Genomic DNA, 24870 nt, shown 5'->3' on the forward strand with positions numbered 1-24870 from the left:
TTTTTTTTTGCTACTTCTGTAAAAAATTCTACTGGAATCTTTTAAAAAATTACTTAATGTTTTATTATTTATTTGAGGGGGGGAGAGAGAACATGAGTGGGGGGAGGGGCAGCAAGAGAGGGAGGCACAGAATCTAAAGCAGGATCCAGGCTCCGAGCTATTAGCAAAGAGTCCAACACAGGAGACTTAACTCACGAATGGTGAGATCATGACCTGAGCCAAAGTCTGACGCTTAACCAACTGAACCACCCAGGTGCCCCATCCACTGGAATCTTGATATGAATTGTGCTGAATTTATAGATGGCTTTGGTTGGTATAGAGATTTCAAAAATATTAATTCTTATATCCATGAATATGGAATGTCGTTCCATTTATTTGTGTTTTCTTCAATTTCCTTCATCAATATCCTGTAGTTTTCAGTGAAGAGATCTCTCGTCTCTTTGGTTAAATTTATTCCTAAGTATTTTCCTGTTCTTGATGCTCCCATGAACAGAATTTTATTTTTGAAAATTTATTGTTAGTGTATGAAAATGCTGCTAATTTTGTGTCCTGCAACTTTCCTGAAATCATAGCTCTAACAATATTTTGGTGGAGTCTCTCTGATTTTCTCTATATAAAAATCATGTCATCTGCAAATATAGACAATTTTACCTCTTCCAATCCTATTGTGATACCTTTTATTTCTTTTCCTTGCCTAACTGCTCTTCCAGGACTATGTTGAATATGAATGGTGACAGGGGACACCCCTGTCTGATCATAAGTGAAAGCTTTCAGACTTTCACCGAGTATGATATTAGCTGTGAGCTTGTCCTATAGTTTTTACTATGTTGAGATATGTTCCTTCCATAATTAATTTGTCATGAGTTTTTGTCACGAACAGATGTTGAATTTTGTCAAATGCATCCACTGAGGTGCCTTATTGGTTTATGACATTGCTAAACATCTCACATATGAAAATGTAGAACGATGGCTGAAAGAACAGAGAGATCATGCTGATAGTAACATTGTTATCATGCTTGTGGGCAATAAGAGTGATTTGCGTCATCTCAGGGCAGTACCTACAGAGGAAGCAAGAGCTTTTGCAGAAAAGAATGGTTTGTCATTCATTGAGACTTCTGCTCTAGACTCTACAAACGTAGAAGCTGCTCTTCAGACAATTCTGACAGATCTACTGCATTGTTTCCCAGAAAGCAAATGTCAGACAGATGTGAAAATGACATGTCTCCAAGCAACAATGTGGTTCCTATTCATGTTCCGCCAACCACTGAAAACAAGCCAAAGATGCAGTGCTGTCAGAACATATAAGGCGTTTCTCTTCTCGCCTAGAAGGCTGTGTCCATTTCCCAGGTCTGAGATTTAAATATATTTGTAATTCTTGTGGTCACTTTGCGTTTTATTACTTCCTCCTACTTATGAATTTTTCATGTCTTAAGTCTTTTGATTTTAGCTTTATAAAATCATCCACTTGCCCCAAATGACTGCAGGTTTTCATGCCATGGCTTCACTAGCCTTACTTTAATAAAATGAATGGATTCATAAAAAAAAAAAAAAAAATTCATCTACTGAATTTTTCTGCATCTACTGAGACAATCATATAATTTTTTTTTAATGTGTTGTATCACCTTTATTAATTTGCATATATTGAACCATCCTTGCATCCCAGGGATAAATCCCACTTGAATACGGTAAAAGATCCTTTTAATGTGCTCCTGAATTAGGCTTGTTGGTATTTTATTGAGAATTTTTACATCTATACTCATCGGAAATATTGGCCTATAGTTTTTGTTGTTGTTGTTATAGTGTCCTTTTCTGGCTTTGGTATCAGGGTAATGCTGGCCTCATAGAATGAATCAGGAAGTATTCTTTCCTCTTCTGTTTTTTGGAATAGTCTGAGAAGGGAAAGTATTGCTACATTCCAATATGTTGTGGTATGTTGTCTTTCCATTTTCATTTGTCTCAAGATACTATTTTACCCATTTATTATTTGATACACTGGTTTTTGAGGGAGTGTTAATTTCCATGTGTTCGTGAGTTTTTCAGTTATCCTCCCATTACTGATTTTTTAATTTCATACCATTGTGGTCAACGAAGATACTTGGTATGACTTCAGTCTTCTTGAATTTGCTGACTTGTTTTGTGAACATATGGTCTCCTGTATAAAGTGTTCCATGCATGCTTGAGAAGAATGTGTATTCTGATGTTCTGTGTATATGTCCATTAGGTCCTTTTGCCCTACAGTGCTGCTCAAACCCGGTATTTCCTGGTTGATTCTCTGTCTGAATGATGTATCCTTTTTGAAAGAGGAGTATTAAAGTCCCCAAATATTGCATTGCTGTTTATTTTTCCTTTTAGCTTTGCTACTTTTACCTTATATATTTAGTTGCTTTAATGATGGGTGCATAAATATATACAAACGTTATATCTTCTTGATGGATTGACACTTTTACTGTCATATAATGAACTTTTCTTTTACTATTTTTAAAGTCAATTTTGTCTGACATAAGGATAGCTACCCCTGCTATTTTTGGTTACCATTTGCATGAAATATTTTTTCCATTCTTTCACTCAGTCAGTATGCAACTTAATGCTAGAGTCTCCTGTAGGCGGCCTATCATGGGATTTTATTGTTTTATCCATTCAACCTTTCTAGGTCTTTGAAGACTATAATCTCTTTACTGTAAGGTAATTATTGACAGATAAGGACTTACAATTGGCATTTTGTTATTTTCTTTTTTGTAGCTCCACTGTTCCTTGCTTCTTATCCATTTGTGTTTTAATGCCTTTTGGTGAGTATGCTTGGACTTCTTTACCATGTTCTTCTGCATAAATGCTATAGGTTTTTCCCTTGTGGTTACCATGAAACTTATATAAAGTATATTAAAATTATGTCTATTTTAAACTGATAACTTAAATCCAACAGCATTCTTAAGCTTTACACTTTTATTTCTCCTCTGTCACACATTTTCATTATTGATGTTACAGTTTATATATATTGTATATCGAATGAAAGGTTATTGTAGTCATGGTTATTTTTACTAAGTTTTTTTTGTTTTTGTTTTTAATTTTAAACTAGTGTTGTTAGAGAATTATGCACCACCACAGAACAAGCCTAAGACCACACACACAAAGCCTCGCAGGGCTGGGAGCTGGTTCCCTTTTCCACCCAGTCAGGGGAGCTCAGTTAAAGCCCCACCCACTATTGAGTGCAGAGATGCCCACCCCACCAGGTAAAAAGCCTGACCTGAGCACCTGGGAAGCTGCCTAGAGAAACAGCACTTGAGTGGAGATCATGGCCAGCAGCACTGCTTATCTGCTGAGTTGAGGACACTGGCCCATATGGCCAGGGAACTTGGGACTACAATTCTGCTAGACTAGTTCCTCAAACAAGATATGCCAGCCTTGAGGCCTGTCGCATGGTCCTGCCTGGGCAGGGAATCTACTCCATGCTCTGCCTACGCTGAATACAACCTCCATCCGTTCTCACTGTAGAACAGTTAGGATAGGCAACTCAGTAACATCCTCATGAACCCTTCACTCTCTGCCCCACCATCCTCAGACCACCACCTACCTCTGCAAGTTGCAAGACAGAACTAAGTGTCAAGTCCAGGCATCAAACACTTCAGCTGGGCAAGAAAGAAACCTTTCCCGGAAGTTTTCAGAACACTTCTGCAAACAACTCTGATGACAGCCAGAACACGGGCCAATCCCAAACAAATCTTGGAGGGGAGTGTCTTTCATGACTAGCTTAATACAATTGTTCTTTACCTCTGAACCTTTCAAGGCCAAGGTGAGAAATTACAAGTTAAGGCACTGCCATCAAGGGAAAAATGTGTTGGGTATTAAGAGTCTGTAAGAACCTATCAATTGTTTGAAAGTTAACTTAAGAAATAACAGCTAACACATACACAGCTCATACTAAATCGCCCCTATGAAGTAGCCACTACTAATGTCCCCATTTGACAGATGAGAGTCTGAGTACAAAAGATGGTAATTTGTCTCAAATCTAGTAAGTGACAGGGCTAGACATCATATGAGCCCAGGCAATCTGGTAACTAATTCTACGGCCTCCCCTACACTGGGAAGGAAGGAATAAGACAAACTATGTATATACAACATCGCAACACAAATGTACATGGTTCGTTACGCTTGGGCTATGCAACTCATCCCTAAGTGGATTGCTCATCTGAATGTTTCAGCTGGACATTTTCTTCATATAATGGAAAGCAATAGTGTGTTGAACTCAAGGAGTACTGTTAATATCTGCTTTCTTTAATTGGTATGGCTTATTTTGTGTAATCAGTATTTTCATTATACCCACTGATGGATCCTGACGCAGATAACAACTTCATAAACACAGTGTCTGAATTCTTTATTGAAGAATTAATACAAAACACTGGCCGAATCCACTTTTATATGCCAGGAAACTGAGAGAGAACATGTGTAATATATGGTAAAACTATGGACTATTACTTCACTTAACAGGTTTATTGAATAGGAAAGACAGCGAAATTGGTTAGCTTTTAACATGGAGTATCTTTGTTATTTAGCACGTTGAGAAGGGAACAAAATACTTTCTGTAGTAAACTCACATACATAAGCACTTACTACACAGCGATCCCTCACACACGCTTACTGCTGTTGTCCTAATTATTCATCTTGTGTTGTGTTTTTAAGTGAGATGGGGAAGCTGCTGGAGGAATCTAAGCAGAGAGTGAACCATGTCAGGCTTTCTGCTTTTATTAAGGAACATTTACACTCAGACATGTAGATATATATATATATATGTAAATATTCGCAAGTAACAACATCTGTAAATTGATTACACCTACAATCGATACTGAGACAAAAAGAACACGATGAGCACCAGAGGAGCCCCCTCACATTAGGCTCTGCAAGCTGCTACCATCCAGGCAACCACCTGGATTCTAACACCACATATTAGATTTGCCAGCTTTTTGAATGAAAAACATGTATACGGCACTTAGGTCTTCTGTGTTCTTTGCATGCGTGTAATTGTGGTTTGTTCATTCCTACTGCTGTATAGCACTGAATGAACAGCACAGTTTATATACTCATTTTAGTGTCGTGGCCATGTGTGCCGTCTCTACTTCCGTTGAGAATTCTAGTACTATGAATATTCTTTCAGTAAACGTGTATTTCTGTTGGATATATGCCTAGAAGTAGAATTACACAGCCAAAGGTACACGCATGTTTAGCTTTAGCAGAAAGAGCCTATTTTCCACAGTGTACAATTTACATTCCTACCAAACTCGTATTAGTCCCAGCTGCTTCGTATCTTCATCATCGGTTGGTCTTTTCTTTTTACCACTTTAGCCATTCTGGTGTATACTGGTAATCACATATTCATTATGATTTGCTTTTCCTTGCTGACTAATGAAACTGAGCAACTTTCCACATTTACTGGTCACTTAAATACACTCTGTGAATTATGTTCAATCTGCTGCTCACTTTTCCTTTCCTGATTTGTTGGAGTTCTTTATATATGCCTTATAAGAGTCCTTGGTTTGATATATGCATTGCAATTATCTTCTCCCAGGCTGTGGCTGGCATTTTAACTCATGTTTTTTTGTTGTTGCTGTTGGTTTTTGTTTGGTTTTTGTTTTTGAACAAACAGCACTTTTTAATTCTAATGTTCTCAAATTTATCTACACTTTTTTTTTAAATTTAAATCCAAGTTAGTTAACATATAGTGTATCTATGGTTTTTGTTTTTTGTTTAAGCTGTCTTAACCAAAGCTATGGTGTTCGCCTATACTTTCTTTCTTCTAAAAGTGTTACTTTCACATCTAGATATACAATCCACACCAAACAAGTCTTTGTGTATAGTGGGTGGCTACAGTCAAAATGTTTCTTTACACACACACACACACACACACACACACACACACACAGCTGACTAACTCACCATTTATCAAAATTACCATCTTTTTACCACAATATTAAAGTGTCACCTTTATCATATATTAAGATATTGGGGCCTGTTTCTGGACATTGTTTATCCTTGTGCCTATACCACAGTCTTGATATCCAAAATCTAAGTCCTGCAGATTTATTTTTCTATTTTGATTGTCTTAGCTATGGTCACTGCATCTGCATATACATGTTTTTGAGACAGAGACAGAGAGAGATAGCATGAGCAGGGGAGGGGCAGAGGGACAGGGAGAGAGAATCTTAAGGAGGCTCCACACCCAGCGCAGAGTGTGATGTGGGGCTTGATCTCATGACCATAGGAGATCATGACCAGAGCCAAAATCAAGAGTCAGATGCTTAACTGACTGAGCCACCGAGGTGCCCCTGAATATACATTTTAAATTCAGATTTGCTAATTTCCAATAACAAAACCTGCTGTGAGATGGTGATTGGGTTGCACTGAATCTACCACTCAGTTTTGGGGAAATGAGCCTTCAAAGTCATCAAGACAGTTATGTATATCCTTTCATTTATTTTGATCTTTAATATCCCTTAATTTGGTGGTGGTGCAGTTTTTGGATTTCTAGAACTTACCGTTTTTGGAATACTGTAAGCTTAACAGCGATGTAACAGTATTTAAAGTGTACAACTTGACAGGGTGCCTGGGTGGCTCAGTCGGTTAAGCAGCCGACTTCAGCTGAGGTCATGATCTCACAGTCTATGAGTTTGAGGCCTGCCTTGGGCTCTGTGATGACAGCTCAGAGCCTGGAGCCTGCTTCCGATGTGTCTCCCTCTCTCTCTGCCCCTCCCATGCTTGCTCTCTTTCTCTCTCAAAAATAATAAACATTTAAAAAAAATTTAAAGTGTACATCTTGATATAATTTGATAAATATAGCTGAAAAACCATCACAATATAGTGAACCTACCCATCACCTATAGGGATCACTGCCCCTTTATTGCCTGGTGTCCCCTGTCATGAAAACAGTTATTTCCTGGATTTTATCGGTTTCCTTTTTCCGTTTTTTTTTTTTTTTTTTTTTTTTGGCAGGTAGGTAGATCTGGTCTCTGCTACCGTATCCTGGGTGGATACAACTGTCCTGCTATCACTTGTTTTCTATTTGTAGTTTTTTACACAGTGAGTTTGCTAGTTCACCATTTTTAGTAACTTCTCCGTAAGTTTTTTTCACTTTTCCATGCAATGATACCACCTACCAATAATGAGTTGGCACTTCAATCTTCCAAGTTTCAGGCCTTAAACTTTCTTCCTTTTTGCCTTACTGACGAGCTAGAGCCTTCAGTCATATGTGAAACAGAAGTGGTAACAAGCATTCTTGTCTCATTAATATCAGGGAGATATAGGTCAATACTTATTTATTTAGTATAATATTTGCTGTATGTTGGTTTCCTTTTGTGTTTGATGAACTTTCCTTCCGTTCCTAGTTTTGTTGGTTTTTAACCATGAAAGGAAAGTTTTTATCAAATACGTTTTCTGCATCTATTGAAATAATCAAATGGCTTCATTTATTTTTTCTACTAATGTGGTAGGTTACATCAACTACCTTAAACTTGTAAACATTTATTCTGAAATGACTTCACCCTTAAAAAAGTCACAAGCGCAGTACCAAAAAACTCCCATATCCCCCTCAGACAGATTCTCCTAACCGCACTGCATCTCCTCCATCAGTCCTTCGCGCTGTGTGCGCAGGCGCGCGCGCGCGCACACGCACACACACACACACACTCTCTCTCTCTCTCTCTCTCTCTCTCTCTCTCTCTCTCTCTCTCTCTATTAGCCTTTGTCTAAAGCATTTAAAAATAAGCTGCAGAGGCACCTGGGTGGCTTAGTTGGTTAAGTGTCCAACTTCGGCTCAGGTCACGATCTCCTGGTCTGTGAGTTCGAGCCCCGTGTCGGGCTCTGTGCTGACAGCTCAGAGCCTGGAGCCTGCTTCGGATTCTGTGCCTCCCTCTCTCTGTCTCTGCCCCTTCCCCACTCAGTCTTGCTCTCAAAAATAAACATTAAAAAAAATTAAAGCAAGCTGCAGCCATGAGGCTCCATTACCTCTACATATTCCAGTGTGTATTTTCCCCAAAGGCACTAACCTATAGAACCACCCAGCAATCATCCACATCAGGAAACAAACATTGATAAGCACGACCATCCAATCCATACACTGAATTTTGCCAACTGTTCTACCAATGTCTGGTCTTCATTTTTATTTTAAAATTATCTCCAGTCACCTCTAATCTGAAACAGCCTCTCAGTCTTTTTCGTATCTTTCACATAATAAAAAACTATAGGCTTTGCATTCACTAAAATAACCATTCATATGGATTCATCTGATGTTTCCTCCTAAATAAACATAGGTCAAGCTTTCTTTTCTTTTTTCTTTTAAGTAGACTCTACACCCAGTGTGGAGCCCAACACAGGGTTTAAACTCATGACCCTGAGATCAAGACCTGAGCTGAGATCAAGAGTTGGACACCTAACTCACTAAGCTATCCAGGCATCCTACAGGTCGTGCTTTCTTGGCGAAAATGCCACACAAATGATGCTGCCTCTTCTCAGTCCATCTCATCAGGGGACACATCATGCTGACCTGTCCTACTCCACTGGTGAGGTGAACTTTGATGGCCTGATCATGCCGGTGTCTGCCAGGTTTAATCACAAAATCACCCTTTCACCTCTGCAGCTGATGGGTATTTTGTGGGGAGATATCTGAAGATTATGCCATATCCTGTTCTTCATCAAAGCTCTACTCACAGACTCTAGTCTATGCTGACAACTACCTCCTGAATCAACTGCCCCTCCGATGGTTGCCCAATGGTGTTTTTCTATGTCCATTATTCTCCCTACATTTATTAACTGGCATTCTTTTGTACAAGTCTTCCCTTCTCCTTTATGAATTTACAAATTTATCTATATCACTATACATTAATGGACTCCCATTTTATTAATGGGAATTAAGAATTCTGACGCTATGTTCAAACTGTCTCAAATCTGGCCAGTGGAACCTGACCAAGGTGGTTCTTTGGACTCCATGATTATTTGAACATTTTTTTACTGTCTGGCAGGTAAGACGATTCAGGTTCATCGTGTATTTCTCCCCCTCTTTTACCTGAAACCAGCCATCACTCCGGAGACAGTCCCTTTTTTGGTGGAGGACAGCATTTAGACATTAGTAACCTGGTATTTGGTGTGCACACTGCTCCTGGGGTGTCATTGTGTGTAGCCCTCTCAGCAGACAGATCCATCTCACACACACACCACACACACACACACACACACACACTTCCGTGAGTTACATTCCAATCCAACACCCCGGGATTTTCTAACTTTCCCCTCTCCATTTTCATGAAAACCTTCTCTGATCTGGCTCTCATCATCCTCAGCACATTTTCTCATCTGCTCAATGTTATCGATACTTTAGCCACGATGATCATCTCTTCCAGCTGCATCCAACACGTCTGATGCAAGTGTGCACATCACCACACCTTTCTCATCCCTTGTGGCAGGCCTGTTCTGACTTCCACTCTAGGAACGGAAGGCAGAAGAGAAACACAGAAAGCACAAGGGAGAAGGGAGGATGTGGGAGGAAGAAGAACTGGCCAAATCGATTTAATTTTAAATAGTAAATCCTTTGATTCCCCTAATAAACATTACTTGGTCCATGGATATGACTGGATTTTTTTTTTAAGATTATTCACCTTAATTCATAAAATATTGGTAACTTTACTTTCCTGAAATGTCTTTTACAGGTTTTGGTATCAAGGTTGTACCATGCCCCCAAAATGAATTAGAAAAGTTCCATCTTCCATTCTCTGGAAAAGGTCATGGGAGCTTCCTATTATTTCCTTCTTAAATATTTGGAATAACTGCAGTGAAAGCAACTGTACTCAGAGTTTTCTTTCTGGGAAGTTTTGGTTCTTTTTTAATATCAGGTATCATTTGTACAACTGACCTCTGGTATGACCTTACCTTTACTGATAGCATGCTGTGCTCGCCAAGGGCCCATCCTACTAACAGTTCCAATCATTTTTTGGAACTGAATTCCAAGCATTTTCTCTGTCCTGAATAAAATCGACTTTCGGCCTAGCTTTTCAGGCTCCTTCCCGTCCTGAGTCAATCTTCTAAAAATTTGAGACTAGCTACGAGGCTTAAGCCTCTAATGTTGAAGAAATTTTCACTCCAGCCTTGACTGCTGAAAGTTCTGCTGGCTTCTGGTCTCCGCCCTCTCGCTACGAGCTTCACCCTCTACCTGAGCCAAGCTCAGGACTCAGGTTCCTCTGTGCCCAAAGCTGGCAAATGCTCCCAGGGGAAACAGGTGCATTTTGCCCGGGGAACTTTCTGTGACTCACTCCTCTCCTGAATTTTACCTTCAGTCCTCTTTGCTCCTGCAGCAATAAGCTGCATTGAAACAGATGCTTTTTGTGATGTTTCTCTAGTTGTTCTCATTAGGGCACCGACCTGCTACAAGTTACTACCCAGCACTGGAATCTACTTGTGCTTTTTAATTTACTTATTTTTACTTGTGCTTTTTTAAAGCTTCATATTTAAGAATGCATTTTTAAATGTTTATTGAGAGAGAGAGAGAGGGAGAGGGAGAGGGAGAGGGAGAGGGAGAGGGGGAGAGGGGGAGAGGGAGAGAGAGAGAGAGAGAGAGAGAGAGAGAGAGAGAGAGATAGGGGCAGGCAGGCTGAGAGAGGTAATCCCAAGCAGGCTCTGCGCTCTCAGCATGGTGCCTAACATGGGGCTCAAATTCCCGAACCATGAGATCACAACCCGAACCAAAATCAAGAGTTGAATGCTTAACCAAATGAGCCACGCTGGTGCTCCAAAGAATACATTTTTGTATGTGACTATTACGTTTTTTGGAAATTGTTACATCACCTATGGAAGTATTAAGTATGTGGAGAGACAGAGCGGGGTATGGCAAGTCACCCCAGCAGGGTGACACTGAGACAAACGTCAATGCCTGCCAGGGAAGAGACCACCGATGCTTCATGCGCACTCAACTTCTACTGCCTCCACTAAGCTGTGCGTGCAGCAACCCACCTTTCCCCTCTGACCCCCTAGGCCAGGATGAGCCGCTCTCAACAGTCTGCCCCAGAAGCATGAACACATCCTGCTGGCAAGCTGCCCGTCCATGAGCCAACAATCCAGAACCTCTCTCTCTACCTGGGCATCCGAAAGTCCTCCTGGTGGGTCCTCTTGCTAAAAATCTTCTCTTCTTCTGCAGATGCATGAGCCTCTGACTTGCTTCCAACTGCTGGTCCCAGCATGCTGTGTTTTCACATCTAATACCTTAAACAGTGGGGAATAACAAGCCCAGCAATGGGCCAAATTGCATCTCAACAAAAATACAAAGCTATTTCTAAATGAAAATCATCCTCCACCTTAAATTGCCAGAGATCCTTCAATTCAAAATATCTGATGCATAAGCTTAGATTTTAACTTAAAGCTCCCACACATTTAAAATAATGTATTTTATCTAGTAACTACTGATATCCACTGAGATGCTACACACAATAAAATAGCACAATGCTTTCCTATAGCTTCCTACAATCTGTGCATGTTCTATAGCCTGTGGATCAAGTATTTTCTACCCTATGAACATTAATAGAGGTTTCTAACTTGTGAGGTGTGGCTTTGGGCGATTTGCTGATAAGGTGTTCTCCACTCTGAGATTTCTGGTATATTCTATGGTTCAAATTCCAGCACTAAAGTTTTCTGTATTCAATAGCTTCATATTATTCTCTCCCCTCTATAAGTTCTCTCCTGTATTGTGAGAACTGACTTTAGACCTAAGATGTTTTCAAAATCATTACAGCAACAGATTTTTCTCCCCTTTTGCATTCTTTTTCTATAAAATCTTGACTTCACCCAGAGTGATTTCCCCCATTTATTACATTTATAGGGTTTCTCCCCAAATGTGTTCGTTGATGTACAGTGAGTTTTGACTTCACATAAAATGATTTTCCACATACGTTACATTCATAGGGTTTTTCCCCTGTGTGTGTTCTATGATGTGCAATGAGTTTTGACTTTACACAGAATGATTTCCCACATTCATTACATTCATAGGGTTTCTGTCTTATGTGAGTTCTCTGATGAACAATTAGGGCTGACTTCTGACGGAAGTTTTTCCCACATTCATTACATCCAAAAGGTTTCTCCCCTGTGTGTCTTCTCTGATGTTCTGTGAAACCCGAGTAGTAGCAGAAAAACTTCCCACATTCAATACATTCATAGGGTTTCTCACCTGTGTGAGTTCTCAGATGTTTGGTAAGGGTTGACTTCTCAGAGAAGGATTTCCCACATTCATTACATTCATAAGGTTTCTCCCCTGTGTGAGTTCTCAGATGTTTAATGAGGTCTGATTTTCTAAGAAAGGCTTTCCTACATTCATAACACTCGTAGGGCTTCTCCCCTGTGTGTGTTTTCTGATGTACAGTAAGGACTGACTTGAACGAGAAGGCTTTCCCACATTCACGACACTCATACGGTTTCTCCCCTGTGTGTGTTCTTCGATGTTGAGTGAGGGTTGACTTTTCACTGAAGGATTTCCCACATTCCTGACATTCAAAAGGTTTCTCCCCTGTGTGAATTCTCTGGTGTTTAATGAGGTCTGAATTCTTGTAGAAAGTTTTCCCACATTCCTGACATTCACAAGATTTTTCCCCTGTGTGTGTTCTCTGATGTCTTGTGTGGGCTGACTTCTGGTTGAAGGTTTTTCCGCAATCATGACACTCATAAGGTTGTGTTCTCTGTTGTACACCAAAGACTAACTTTTCACTGAAAAACGTTCTACATTCATTATATTTAATCACATTGTCAATTGAGTGGCTTCTCTGAACTGGAATGAGGTTTGACTTCTGGCTGAAAGGCTGAACACTCTGATGCTCAAAGAGAATGGATTCCTCAAAGAAATTTTCTCCACATTCATTAAATTCATACTGATTCTCTCTTGGATGTGTTCTCTGATGAGCCATGAGGGATGACATATCACAGAAGATCTTCCCATAATCAGTGTGTTCACAGGAGTTCTTTCCTGTGTAAGTTTTCTTATGTACAACAAAGAGTGAATTCTCATGGAAAGCTTTCCTACATTCACTGTATTCAAAAGGTTGCTCCAAAATCTGAATTTTCTGACGGTGAACAAAATCTTCATTAAGATGGAGGCCATTCCCATTTTTATTATATTTATAAAGTTTCTCTTCAGAATAAATTCCTTCATGCTTATCATTATGGAGCCAATTTCTACCTTTGTTAAACTCATTGAACTTCTTTCTTGAATAGTTTCTACTGCTATTAATTAATTCTGAAATATAAATAGAGTGACAAGGAAGATTAGTTGACAGGAAAATTAGGAGAAACAGAATTAGTTAGGTTTTGGGGAGTGGGTAAGTTTAGGTCATTATCTTCTCACATCTAGATTATGACAACAGTATACACATTTCCAGTTTCATCTCTCTCTTCCATTCTACACAACAGCAACAAATCAAATTTCTAAGAACTCTAATTCAAAAGAGAATAGTACTATAACCCAATCTCTAATATCTAATTCTGTTACTAGCTCTAAATCACTAGCAATAAAAACATACAACAAAATAGCAAAATCAATGAGTGGTCAAGCCAGCCTTGCCACAGGATCATATTTACAGCTCTTTTCTGATTTATAGATATTTTCCTTTATTCCATCTGAGTTGTTCAATAGTGAACCATCAAACCCTCTTCCAATGCTTTCTGGCTTTCCCCCAACCAAATCTCACCTGATTTAACATTAGTCTTCAATCCTGCATACACACACACACCCTTCTATATCTTTGCAGAACATGAAAACCTACAATTCTAAACCTGGTCCTAAAACTGTCATTTACCTTTACTTTAATATTTTTTTGGTTATGCATGCTCACCTTTACTCCTCTGCTATCTACAATACTATATTTGTAATGATATATCATATGATACTGTACAAAACCCATAATAATACTATTGAGTCCTATAACCTAAGAACTGACAATATTTTTTACAATGGTATCACACTGAAGAGAACATATCAGTTATATCCAGATTCAGCTTAGAATCAAGCTGTCAATTTACAAATCTAAAATGAATATATTTTACTCTGGTAAGCCCAGCTGTTTGTCCCTTATAAATTGCTCATTCTCATTCATAATCTTATATTCTTTCACTCCATTAGCTTACAGTCCAATAACATTTTTAAAAAGTTGCCTTCCCAAATCTCCCCATAATTTTCAGCCTCTTTTGTTAAAAAAAAAAAAAAAGACCTAAAACATAAACAAACATTTCTCCAAAGAAAACATACGGATAGATGGTCAACAGACACATGAAAAGATGCTCAACATCACTCATCGTCGGGGAAATGCAAATCAAAACCATAATGACATATCACCTCACACCTGTCAGAATGGCTAAAATAAAAATACATAAAACAACAGGTATTGGTGATGATGCGGAGAAAAAGGAACCCTCATGCACCGTTGGTGGGAATGCAACCTGGTACAGCCACTGCGGAAAGCAGCATGGAGATTCCTCAAAAGAGTTAAAAATAGAACTACCCTATGATCCCGCACTCACAGTACTGGGTACCTACCCAAAGAATACAAAAATGCTAATTCAAAGGGATACATGCACCCCAATGTTTATAGCAGCATTATTTCCAATAGCTAAGATATGAAAGCAGCCCAAGTGTCCATCGATAGATGAATGGATAAAGAGGATGTGGTATGTGTATATATATACAACGGAATATTACTCAGCCATCAAAAAGAATAAAATCATGCCATTTGCAACAACATGGGTGGAGCTAGAGAATGTAACGGTAAGTGAAATAAGCCGGTCAGAGAAAGACAAATACTGTATGATTTCACTTGTACGTGGAATTTAAGAAACACAACAAACAAGCAAAGGGGGGAAAAAAGGGAAAGAAACCAAGAAACAGATTCTTAACTATAGAGAACAAACTGATGGTCACCAGAGGAGAGGTGGGTGGGGGGATGGGTAAAATAGGGGATGGGGATTAAGGAGTGCACCTGTCGTGATAAGCACTGGGTGATTAAAATAAAAAGTTAAAAAAAATCTGTTTGTATAATTTACTTTACCACAAACATGAACTACACTGCGGTAACACTGTCTTTGTTAAACACTAATTTTTTTTTTAAATGTTTATTCATTTATTTTGAGAGACAGTGTGTGTGAACAGGAGAGGTACAGAGAGAAAGGGAGAGAAAGAATCCTAAACAGGCTCTGTGACATCACCGCAGAGCCTGACAAGGGGCTCAATCCCACGAACCACTAGATGACCTAAGCCAAAATCAAGAGTTGAACACCCAATCGACTGTGCCCCCCAGGCACCCCAAATACTAAATTTTTAAATATTTCATGCAGCTCTGATTTTCATTCAACTATGTTTCTGGCAACCATAACTCTACCTATGATTTTCTTTCAACACTGAACAGATATGAAGTCAATGGTATTTAACAAACGGTTTTTATCAGAATTAACTGCACAGCTTTACTAAACACAAATTTTAGGCATCATACTGAAAGGTTTAGTGGTTTAACGTCTGTACTTTTAAAAATACTTCTGGGGCACCTGGGTGGCTCAGTCAGTGAAGGGTCTGATTTTGGCTCAGATCATGATCTCATGGTTTGTTGCGTTTGAGCCCCTGACAGTGCAGAACCTGCTTGGGATTCTCTCTCTCCCCCTTTCTCTCCCCTCTCCCACTCATGCCATCAAAATAAATAAATAAACTTAAAAAAAAAAAACTTCTGTAAAAAAACCAGCAAATATGGTAAAATGTCACTGAAAACTTTTTAAAAAGCATGTATAGAACAATGTACTTAATATTATGACATTAATAATTAATGTTAGTTTATAATGAAAATAAATATTTAAATGCTATTAACACATCCATATAAACCCCATCAAAAATGTCCTGTTCATCTGAGGGAGATGACACGGGGTTGGCTTTCACACTCCATAGTAAATTTTAAAATGAGTGTGTGCTACTTCTGATAAGAAACAAGGATGATAATAGACATGATTTTTTTCAGTCTCTGTGTCAGTGTACACAGAATAAATCAGAATCTAACAAATCTTACATGCTTGATGAGCTGGCATGTAAGTTTGTAAAGAATTTGTGGTAATGGCTTTCTGCATTATTATGAAAATCTGGCTCTATGTGGCTCCACAGTCAAGCAAAATCATTAATGTGTAATACTAGATTTTTAAGGAGTGAAACTAAGATCTTTCTTTTTGGAGGATCAAAATACTGATAGGAAGAGAAGCCTCTATAAACTATAATTACCTAACTATATGACCAGGAATTAATTTCCTGATGGGCAGACATGGAACGAGAAGTATGCTGAAGTAGTCGATGAGCTTCTCTTGGCAATATAAATCACGTGATGAACACAAGAAGCCATTACTCAATGTCAGGCATTCTTTCCACACCTTGTTTTCTGTTTAGGTTTCTCATTTACAACCTCCATGTCTCCTACTTATTTTCAGCAATATCTTTTTGTTTTTCCTCGATTTTTATGTAATGTCTACACCCAACATGGGGCTTAACTTACAACCCTGCGATCAAGCATCTTCTGTTCCACCGAGTGAGCCAGCCAGGCACCCCTGCAATATCTTTTCTACCTCTGTTTTTTTTTAAATTTAATTTAAATTTAATTTAATTTAATTTAATTTAATTTAATTTTTTAATCAATTTAATTTTGATTACTGCAGTGATTTTATTCTTTTTTTCAATTATTTCCTATGATATAACATAGAATTATTTCCTATGGTATAACACAGTTCATAACACACCTTCCTGTGGTCTTACTATCTCCTTCAGAATGAACGACCTGCCTCTCTTATGTTCTCGTACACCAGAAACCATGTTTCATTGTTAATTTATATTAAACACTAGTGACAATATTCAGACATTACATGATAACATTTTCAAGTGAATTGTTTTTCACCTGCCACTTGCTTGTCCTGTCTTCTCCTGTTTCTCATAATAACTTTGAATCCATCTCGTGTTATGTTTCTTAACAAGGGCACTGCGTGCTCTCCTCAATCTTTACTACGGTCTCCAACCAACCGAGAGAAGTCTTTGGTTTGTTTCAAGTATCAAAGTCTTCTGCACTTTCTACCACTTCACAGATGGCCTGCATCTTTCCAACAGAGCTTGTGTGTGTGAGTCCTCATCCAGCCCCCAGTGTGGAGTCCACTCCAGCCCTCTGCTTCTCACAAAGAAACTACAGAGATCTACCAGCATCCTAAAAGTCCTTCCTCCTGTTCTGTAAGATGACGTTCGACGATCCGAGGTCACACCTTCGGACGTGGCAGCTGGGCACACACCTCCACCCCGTTTTTCCCTGCTCTTGGCAACCCTTCACTGGTTCTGTTGTTGACAGTTAAGCTTTCTGCTTGTTCTTTCAAAGTGGGGTTTGACTGGCAGGTCTTAGCTCTTCCTGTTTCTAAGAAGTCAAGGTTAAAATGCCAACTTTATGTTTCTGTCTTCAAACCTGAGGTCCTTTACTTCTCCTTGAAATTCTTCTCTGGCCTCCAGAGTATCACCTTCTCTCAAATTTACTCCATCCTCAGACTCCCCCACCGTCCCCACTGCTCAGTCCTCATCGTCATCACTTCTAAACCTCGTGGTGCCCCAGGATTTAGCCACAAGCCCACACCTCTGGTTTATATGCACTCATGAGCAAGAAGCTCTCATACAGCTCCCACGACTGAACATCACCACACAGCTGGCATCCACTCGTCTCTCCAGTTCTGCCCTAACAGAATGCATATTGTTACATACAGTGTAACCCCTAAAAGGCTAATAATTTTTTAAAAGACTATATAACTAGTCTATATAAAAGACTATATAACTATAAAAAGCTAATAGAGGCAAAAGAAAGTAATAATTAAAAAACCCAAAAGGAGTTGTGAAAGGAGAAATAACAGAAGAAAGAAGAAATGGTACATAAAGACACGAAATAGGACTGCAGGCTTAAGCCCAGTTATACCAGTAAACATAAATGGACTGAACAGTCTAAATAAGAAATTTAAAATGTCAGACTAGATTTAACAACAACTAGAGTGTGGTAAGGCTGGCAGTAAAGGATGAAACAGAGTATATCCTACAAACTCTAAAGAACAGAAAGCTGGTGTGGCGATGTTAATACCAGAAATGGACTCGAAGGAAGAGCATCACTGCGTATACGGAGACAGGCACCACATAGTGGTTCAAGAGTCCATTAAAAGGTGAGATATAACAATCATAAATTTCTGTCTGCCTAATAATACAGCTTCAAGAAATATCATACTTGGAGATTTTAAAACACCTTTCTTAGTAACTGACAGAGTGGCTGACAAAAGACAATCAGGATACACAAGACCTGAAGACCAGAAGACCATTATAAAACACTACACGAAACAATTGTAGAACATATATCCTTTTCAAGTACAAACAGACATCAACAACTTTCAAGCCACTGAAATCACACAAAGAGTCTTCTCTGTATTAAATCAGAACTCAAGACCTGAAGGATAACTACAAAAGAATGATTTTAGAAGCAACTCCCTTCTAAGCAACCCATGAACCATGGATCAAAGAACTTTTAAAAGGCGGCGGTGGGGGGGAGGGTTCCTAAAAAGATTTCCATGGCAGCCCTGCAGCCCCAGCTCTGCCCCAGCCAACACCCAACGCTGAATTTAGCTTCTAGGAGTAGGTGCGAATTTTGCACTAAGCAAAAAAAGGGGGAATTTTTAAAAACAGCTCTGTATTGTCTTGTGGCTACTACGTCCAAAGATGTGGCAGAAAACAATTTGGTGTAAGTCCCAGAGACAGTCGTCCCTATCAAGGGAAGAAGTGTCTGTGGGTGAGGATTTAGTGTCCATGTGTAGAATCTTACAGTACTGGAGACAGAACAAGTCTGCAAGACTGATGATCTGCCTAAGGGAGGGCCGTGTGCAGAAGAACAGAACTAGGGAGGGCCTGTCACACTTTGGGAGCTAGCTGCCTTTTGGAAAAATCATTTTGAACTTGCTAATGAGCTCTTGTTAAACTGTGATGCCTGATTTACTGGAGAGTGATAATGGGTCTCTAGCCTGTTGAACCCATTTTTGAGTGGATCAACTTGGAATCTACCACTGGCAAGGTGAAAAAGCCTTTCTATTTTATTCATTTTTTTAATGTTTATTTATTTTTGAGAGAGAGAGAGAGAACGCACTTGCAAGTGGGGGAGGGGCACAGAGAGAGGGAGACAGAGAATCCGAAGCAGGCTCCAGGCTTTGAGCTGTCAGCACAGAGCCCGCAGCGGGGCTCAAACTCTTGAACCATGAGATCATGACCTGAGCCTAAGTTGGGACATTCAACTGAGACACCCAGGCACCCCCAAAAAAGACTTTTTAAAATAAAACCCAGCAAGAAAGGCCTTGATGGAGTCACAGAGCTCTCTCCTGGCTGCTGCTCCGCTGTGTCCTTCAGCTCTGCCAGGCAGGTGTGAAAGCAGGTGTGGTCCCTCTGTGCAGTGGCAGGACTCTGACCATGACAATGTTGAAAGCCACCCTGAGGCACTGTGGGCTGTGGAAACACGGTGAATCCTGGCAGAATCGTGGAGAGGGCTACTTCTGGTGCCGGGGCCTGCACCGCCCAGACTACAGGAGCTGACTGTGTTCTTAGCTCATGTTCCTGTGGAAGGTGCAAGGTGGGGGGGTAGGGAGCACCCATTCTGGGACAGGGAATCGATCTCAATTTTAAACTCCTTTAGAGGATATCTCACTACTGTGACTTTACAATAATGAGCAAGAATGAGTCTATTTCCCTTACCTCTTTCTTGGCACACACACCTTAGCAAAGCAGTCTATTAAATGGAGCTGTCCTCAAAAGGGATGGTCTCCAGGCTATTTCCTGGATACGATTAGGGGAAAAAGGGTGAATATGGGGGCAGGTAGTACACGGACCTCTTTTGCAAATTCAACATCTCACCCTGACCGTTCAGGTGGGCATGATGGATCTCTTTTCCCTGACAGCGACTCCAGGCCAGAACACAGCCAAAAAACAGTTTCAAGCATCAGAACTAATTCTAAGTTGTATGAAAACGCTTCTGTTACAGAGCTGTGGTCTCCCTTGTACCTGGCCCTTCCAGATGCAAGGTCTGGCTAAGAGTGGAGGATGGCTGGAAAGACTGTGAAGCTGCAGTTTCCATTAAGACACGCAGACTTTGTAATGACGGAAGGAAAGCAAACTCTCTGGCACCTGGAAAGCGAACCTTTATAGCAGCATGGGGACAGGGCTGTCAGACCTGCTCTCGGGAGTTCTCCTCCCAGAGGACCAATGCCTCTGCTGCTCCCGCTAAATGCCGCCCGTGCTCTTCAACCCAACTACAAACTGCAGCGAATCCCTGGCAGTGAAGTTGGCAGCTGTTTCTCCCATCCCTGCTTGGTGTCACAAGACAGCAGCTCGGAGCACCTGTGGGTATCATGCATACCACAGGGAAGGGGATGGACGAAATGGCGTCATGGACAAGCAGGACTGTTTGGAACTGACTGCCTGAAAAGAAGACAAAACCAAATATTTAGACTGGTACTGGGGTGGGGGTCTAAAGCTTACCAGACAGTGAGAAGCCACGATGGAGGCAGGGGGGGCAGGTGGTGCTAACAACTGCAAAATTTTTATTTTCCAGTATACCCTCTGAGATTGTGTGTGTGTGTGTGTGTGTGTGTGTGTGTGTGTGTGGCATTAACTTGAAACTGAAGTGTGATCTGCACCAAGGGGTGGTTATCAGAAACACTCAAGTATGTGAGCAAACACCTGGTGCTGAACAGACCCCAGACATGCACTCTGTGAGCAGTGTCACCTACAGTGCAGGTGTTCTGTTAGAAAGAGGGACAGAATCTTTTCCTGCCTTGAGCTGAAATGCTTCATGACCCTGCCTCAGCCTGGAAGGCATTCAAGTCAGTTTTAACTGGCTGGCCACGGCTGTATGGACCACAGAGCGTGCCACAGACTTCTTCCACACAGACCAAGGCACAGTCTGTACAAAATATCAATAAATGCTGCCGCAGCTGGTTTACCACCTTGGGCCAGGTAAAAGGTGAATGGAAAAACGTGAAGAGCATCTAGCTTTCAGCATACAAACCTGTTTCAAGACTAAAACAAAATGAAGAATGGCACGTACACAGAAAAACTGCCCAGAAGTCAGAAATAAGACGAATGGTACTGTGGGACTGTAGGGAAAATAAATTTTATGTTACTGAACAGTTAGGACTTTTTGAGCAAATCTCGATAAAACTTGGAGCTTAAGGTGCAAGAATGAGGCTTGGAAAGTAATTAATGACTAATGAGATAGGGACACACTCTAGAGAGATTTACAGTTCAGTGGGCATGCTGGACCTGGGACCCTGATGCCATCCTGGGTATACAGCTGGAGACAGGGGCGCCTGGGTGGCTCAGTCAGTTAAACGTCCAACTCGCAGCTTTGGCTCAGGTCATGATCTCATGGTTCATGAGTTGGAGTCCCATGTGGGGCTCTGTGCTGACAGCGTGGAGACTGCTTGGGATCCTCCCTCTCTGCACCTCCCCTGCCTCTCAAAATAAATAAATGAACTTAAAAAGTACATACATACATACATACACACACACATAGCTGGAGATAATAACCGTCTTTTTCCCTGAAGAAATTTACTCATAGTCCAAAGGATTAGAGTGTGAACTTGGGCTCCTTTCTAAGGGAGCAAAGGTTCTGCTCTCTGCTTTAAAAAGGGTAGGGGGACAACTACCTCTCTCCTCTATGCAAGCACCCAGATTCATTTTATCGGTGTTCTGCACCCAAAATACCAATTCTGCATGTATGTGCAAGACCCCTGGTTTTTCTTATTGCTCGGAGAGTAAGAAATCGAGGTACACCAGAACCACAAAATTGTTACTTGGCTTTACATAAATAATAATTCATCTGCTCTGATCCAGATACTCGTACCAATACTCGTATATTGTATTTACGGTAAAATTAACAAAGACAAATACTAAAAATTTAACAGTCTGAAATTTATAATCTCCACCAAGAGATAACTTCAGACCCAATGGCTTCATAGGTGAAACCTTTCAAACATTAAAAAAAAATAACATAATCTCACATAATATCATACATAGAAAAGTATGAAACACCGCCCAACTCATCTTTTGAAGGTAGTACAGTCTTCAACCCAAAACCTGAAAAGATTACGATGAGGACAATTACAGGATAACAGCTCTCGTGAACACACGCACACAGAGAAACCCTATACAAAATAGTGAAAAGCCAAACTCAGTGATTATAACAGCAAAATACATTATGATGAAGAAGAACGTATTTCAAACATATCAGGTTGGTTTAACATTTGAAAATCAATCAAGATCACTCACCATATTAACATAATAAATATGAAATAAGTATGACTATCTCAATACATGCAGAAAAAGCATTTGACAAAATTCAATACTCAGTCATGATCTAAAAAAAAAAAAAATCTCCTAGCAAATTAGGAATAGAACTTCTTCAAAATGATAAAAGACATCTATAGAAATCCTTCAGCTAAAGTCAAAATTAATAATAATACACCCAACAGTTTCTCCCTGAAGTCAAGAACAAGACAAAAATGTTCACCTTCGTCACTTCTATACATCACATCACTGGCATTCTCAACCAGTACAACAGGCTAAGAAAAAAAAATGTATGAACATTAGGAAGGAGAAGTAAACTTGTCTTTATTCCTAGAGAACACAATTGTTTACCTATGAAATTTTTAAAAATCTATAAAACTACCAAAATCAGTAAATTTAGCAAAGTTGCAGGATACAAAGCCAGGGTGCAAGTATCAAATGTTTTTCTATATGTTAGCATTAAACAACTGGAGAATAAAATAGTATGAATAGCATAAGGTTAAAAATGAAAATAGCATAAGAAAACATAAATATATTTAAGAATATATTTACTAAAGGGCACCTGACTGGCTCAGTCAGAGGAGCATGTGACTCTTGATCTTGGGGTTGTAATTTCAAGCCCCACACTTGGTGTAAAGACTACTTAAACAAATAAAACTTAAAAAAACAAAGAATACATTTAATGAAGGATGGGAAAAACTACTAAACTGAAAACTAAAAAACCAGAAAGAAATTAAAGAAGAGTTAAATAGAGTCATACCATGGTCATGGATTGGAAAACTCAGTATTATGAACATGTCAATTTTCTCCAAAATGAGCAATGCAATCCCAATAGAAGCCCTAAAAAGGTAGGTGTAGGGAGTGTGTGTGTACTTGTACAAATTGACAAGGTGCTTTTAACATGTATATGAAAATGCAAAAGCTCATAGTAGCAATGCATTATCCATAATATCTGGCATCACAAAAATTATTTTAATATATTTTGTAGACTAAACATGTTCTTGGGGCACCTGGGTGGCTCAGTTGGTTAAATGTCCGACTTCAGCTCAAGTCATGATCCCACAGTTTCTGAGTTCGAACTGTGTCAGGCTCTGTGCTGACAGCTCAGAGCCTGGAGCCTGCTTCAGATTCTGTGTCTCTTTGTCTCTCTGTCCCTCCCCCACTAGCACGGGCACTCTCTCTCTCAAACAAACAAACAAACAAAAAAAAGCATTAAAAAAAAAGATGTTCTTAAAAAGTAAATACATAAATCTAATAGAAAACTAAAAAACAATGGGTGCGTCTGGGTGGCTGAGTCAGTTAAGTGTCTGACTCTTGGGTGTCAGCTCAGGTCATGATCTCACAGTTCTGTGAGTTCAAGCCCCAGGTCGGGCTCTGCACTGGCAGTGCAGAATCTGCTTGGAATAAGATCTCCTCTCTCTCTGCCCCTCCCCTATTTGTGCTGTCTCTATATAACTCAAAATAAATAAAAATAAATAAATACATAAATAAATAAAACTAAAGCCAAAAAGATGTTCTTGGCAACTTTCTGTATTCATGTTATAGCCAAGGAACCCTGAAGAAAATAGCCAACACAGGAGTGCTTGAGTGGCTCTCTCGGTTAAGCATCCGACTTCTGCTGAGGTCATGATCTCACCATTCGTGGGTTTGGGCCCTGATCGGGCTTTATGCTGACAGCTCAGAGCCTGGAGCCTGCTTCAGATTCTGTCTAGAGAGACAGTCTCTCTCTCTCCCTCTCTCTCTCTGCCCCACCTTGCTCGTGCTCTCTCAACAATAAATAAATTAAAAAAAAAATTTTTTTTAATTAAAAAAAAGAAAATAGCCAACCCAGAAGGCTAACACTGCCAGACGTCATAACTTATAATTCAGTTATAAAAATAAAAAGCAGTGGTATTGTCGTGAAGAAGGATAAATCAGCCAGTAGAACAAATCAGAAGTCCAGAAAGAAAACCACAAATATATGGTCACTCAATAAATGACAAAGATAAAACCACAATTCAGCAGGGGAAAGGACAGTCTTTGTAACCGTATTCAGAAGTCATCAAGAGACTAAGACAAGTCATAACTCAGAAAAGATTTCAATAACTACATACATCTGCCAAAAATTTATATTCAAAATATACTTTAAAAATTCTAGAATTCAGTAAGACCAATAACCCAATAAAATAATATCGACAAAAGACGTCAACAGTTACTTTGCTAAAGGAAATCCAAAAAGCCAACAAACATGAAAGGATGCACAACATCATGAATCAGCAGAGAAATGGGATAAAACCGAACAAGATAGCACAACACAATAACTAGAATAGCAAATTAATTAGGCTGACAATACCAAGTGAATGATGAACTGCAATTAAAACTCTCACACATTGCTAGTAGCAATATGACGTAGTACAACCACTTTGGAAAACTGTTTAAAAAATACTGATAAAGCTAAATATGTAGCTACTCTGTACCCAGCAAGCCTGTTTCTGGTCACACATCTAACAGACGTTAAGAGT

The 24870-nt window shown here is 39.7% G+C and overlaps 1 protein-coding gene across 6 annotated transcripts in view; it reads right to left on the reverse strand.

The window, feature by feature from the left end:
- Positions 1-24870, reverse strand: part of ZNF37A (zinc finger protein 37A) — an 85021-nt gene that overhangs the window by 47108 nt on the left and 13043 nt on the right. For 2 of the 6 annotated variants that reach the window (XM_081790562.1, XM_081790563.1), the window contains exons 4-5: positions 12191-13249; positions 11107-11232 (exon numbers count right to left, since the gene is read on the reverse strand). In XM_081790562.1, the coding sequence (XP_081646688.1) occupies positions 11107-11232; positions 12191-13249 (1185 nt within the window). Of the gene's footprint in view, positions 1-4352; positions 9183-9248; positions 11233-11686; positions 13250-24870 lie in introns of those variants that run through there. The other 4 variants (XM_081790560.1, XM_078434163.2, XM_081790564.1 and 1 more) reach the window with 3 other exon arrangements.

The sequence above is a fragment of the Panthera onca genome, chromosome D2 (genome assembly GCF_046562875.1).
Source record: "Panthera onca isolate mPanOnc1 chromosome D2, mPanOnc1 haplotype 2, whole genome shotgun sequence".
Taxonomy (NCBI): Eukaryota; Metazoa; Chordata; class Mammalia; order Carnivora; family Felidae; genus Panthera; species Panthera onca.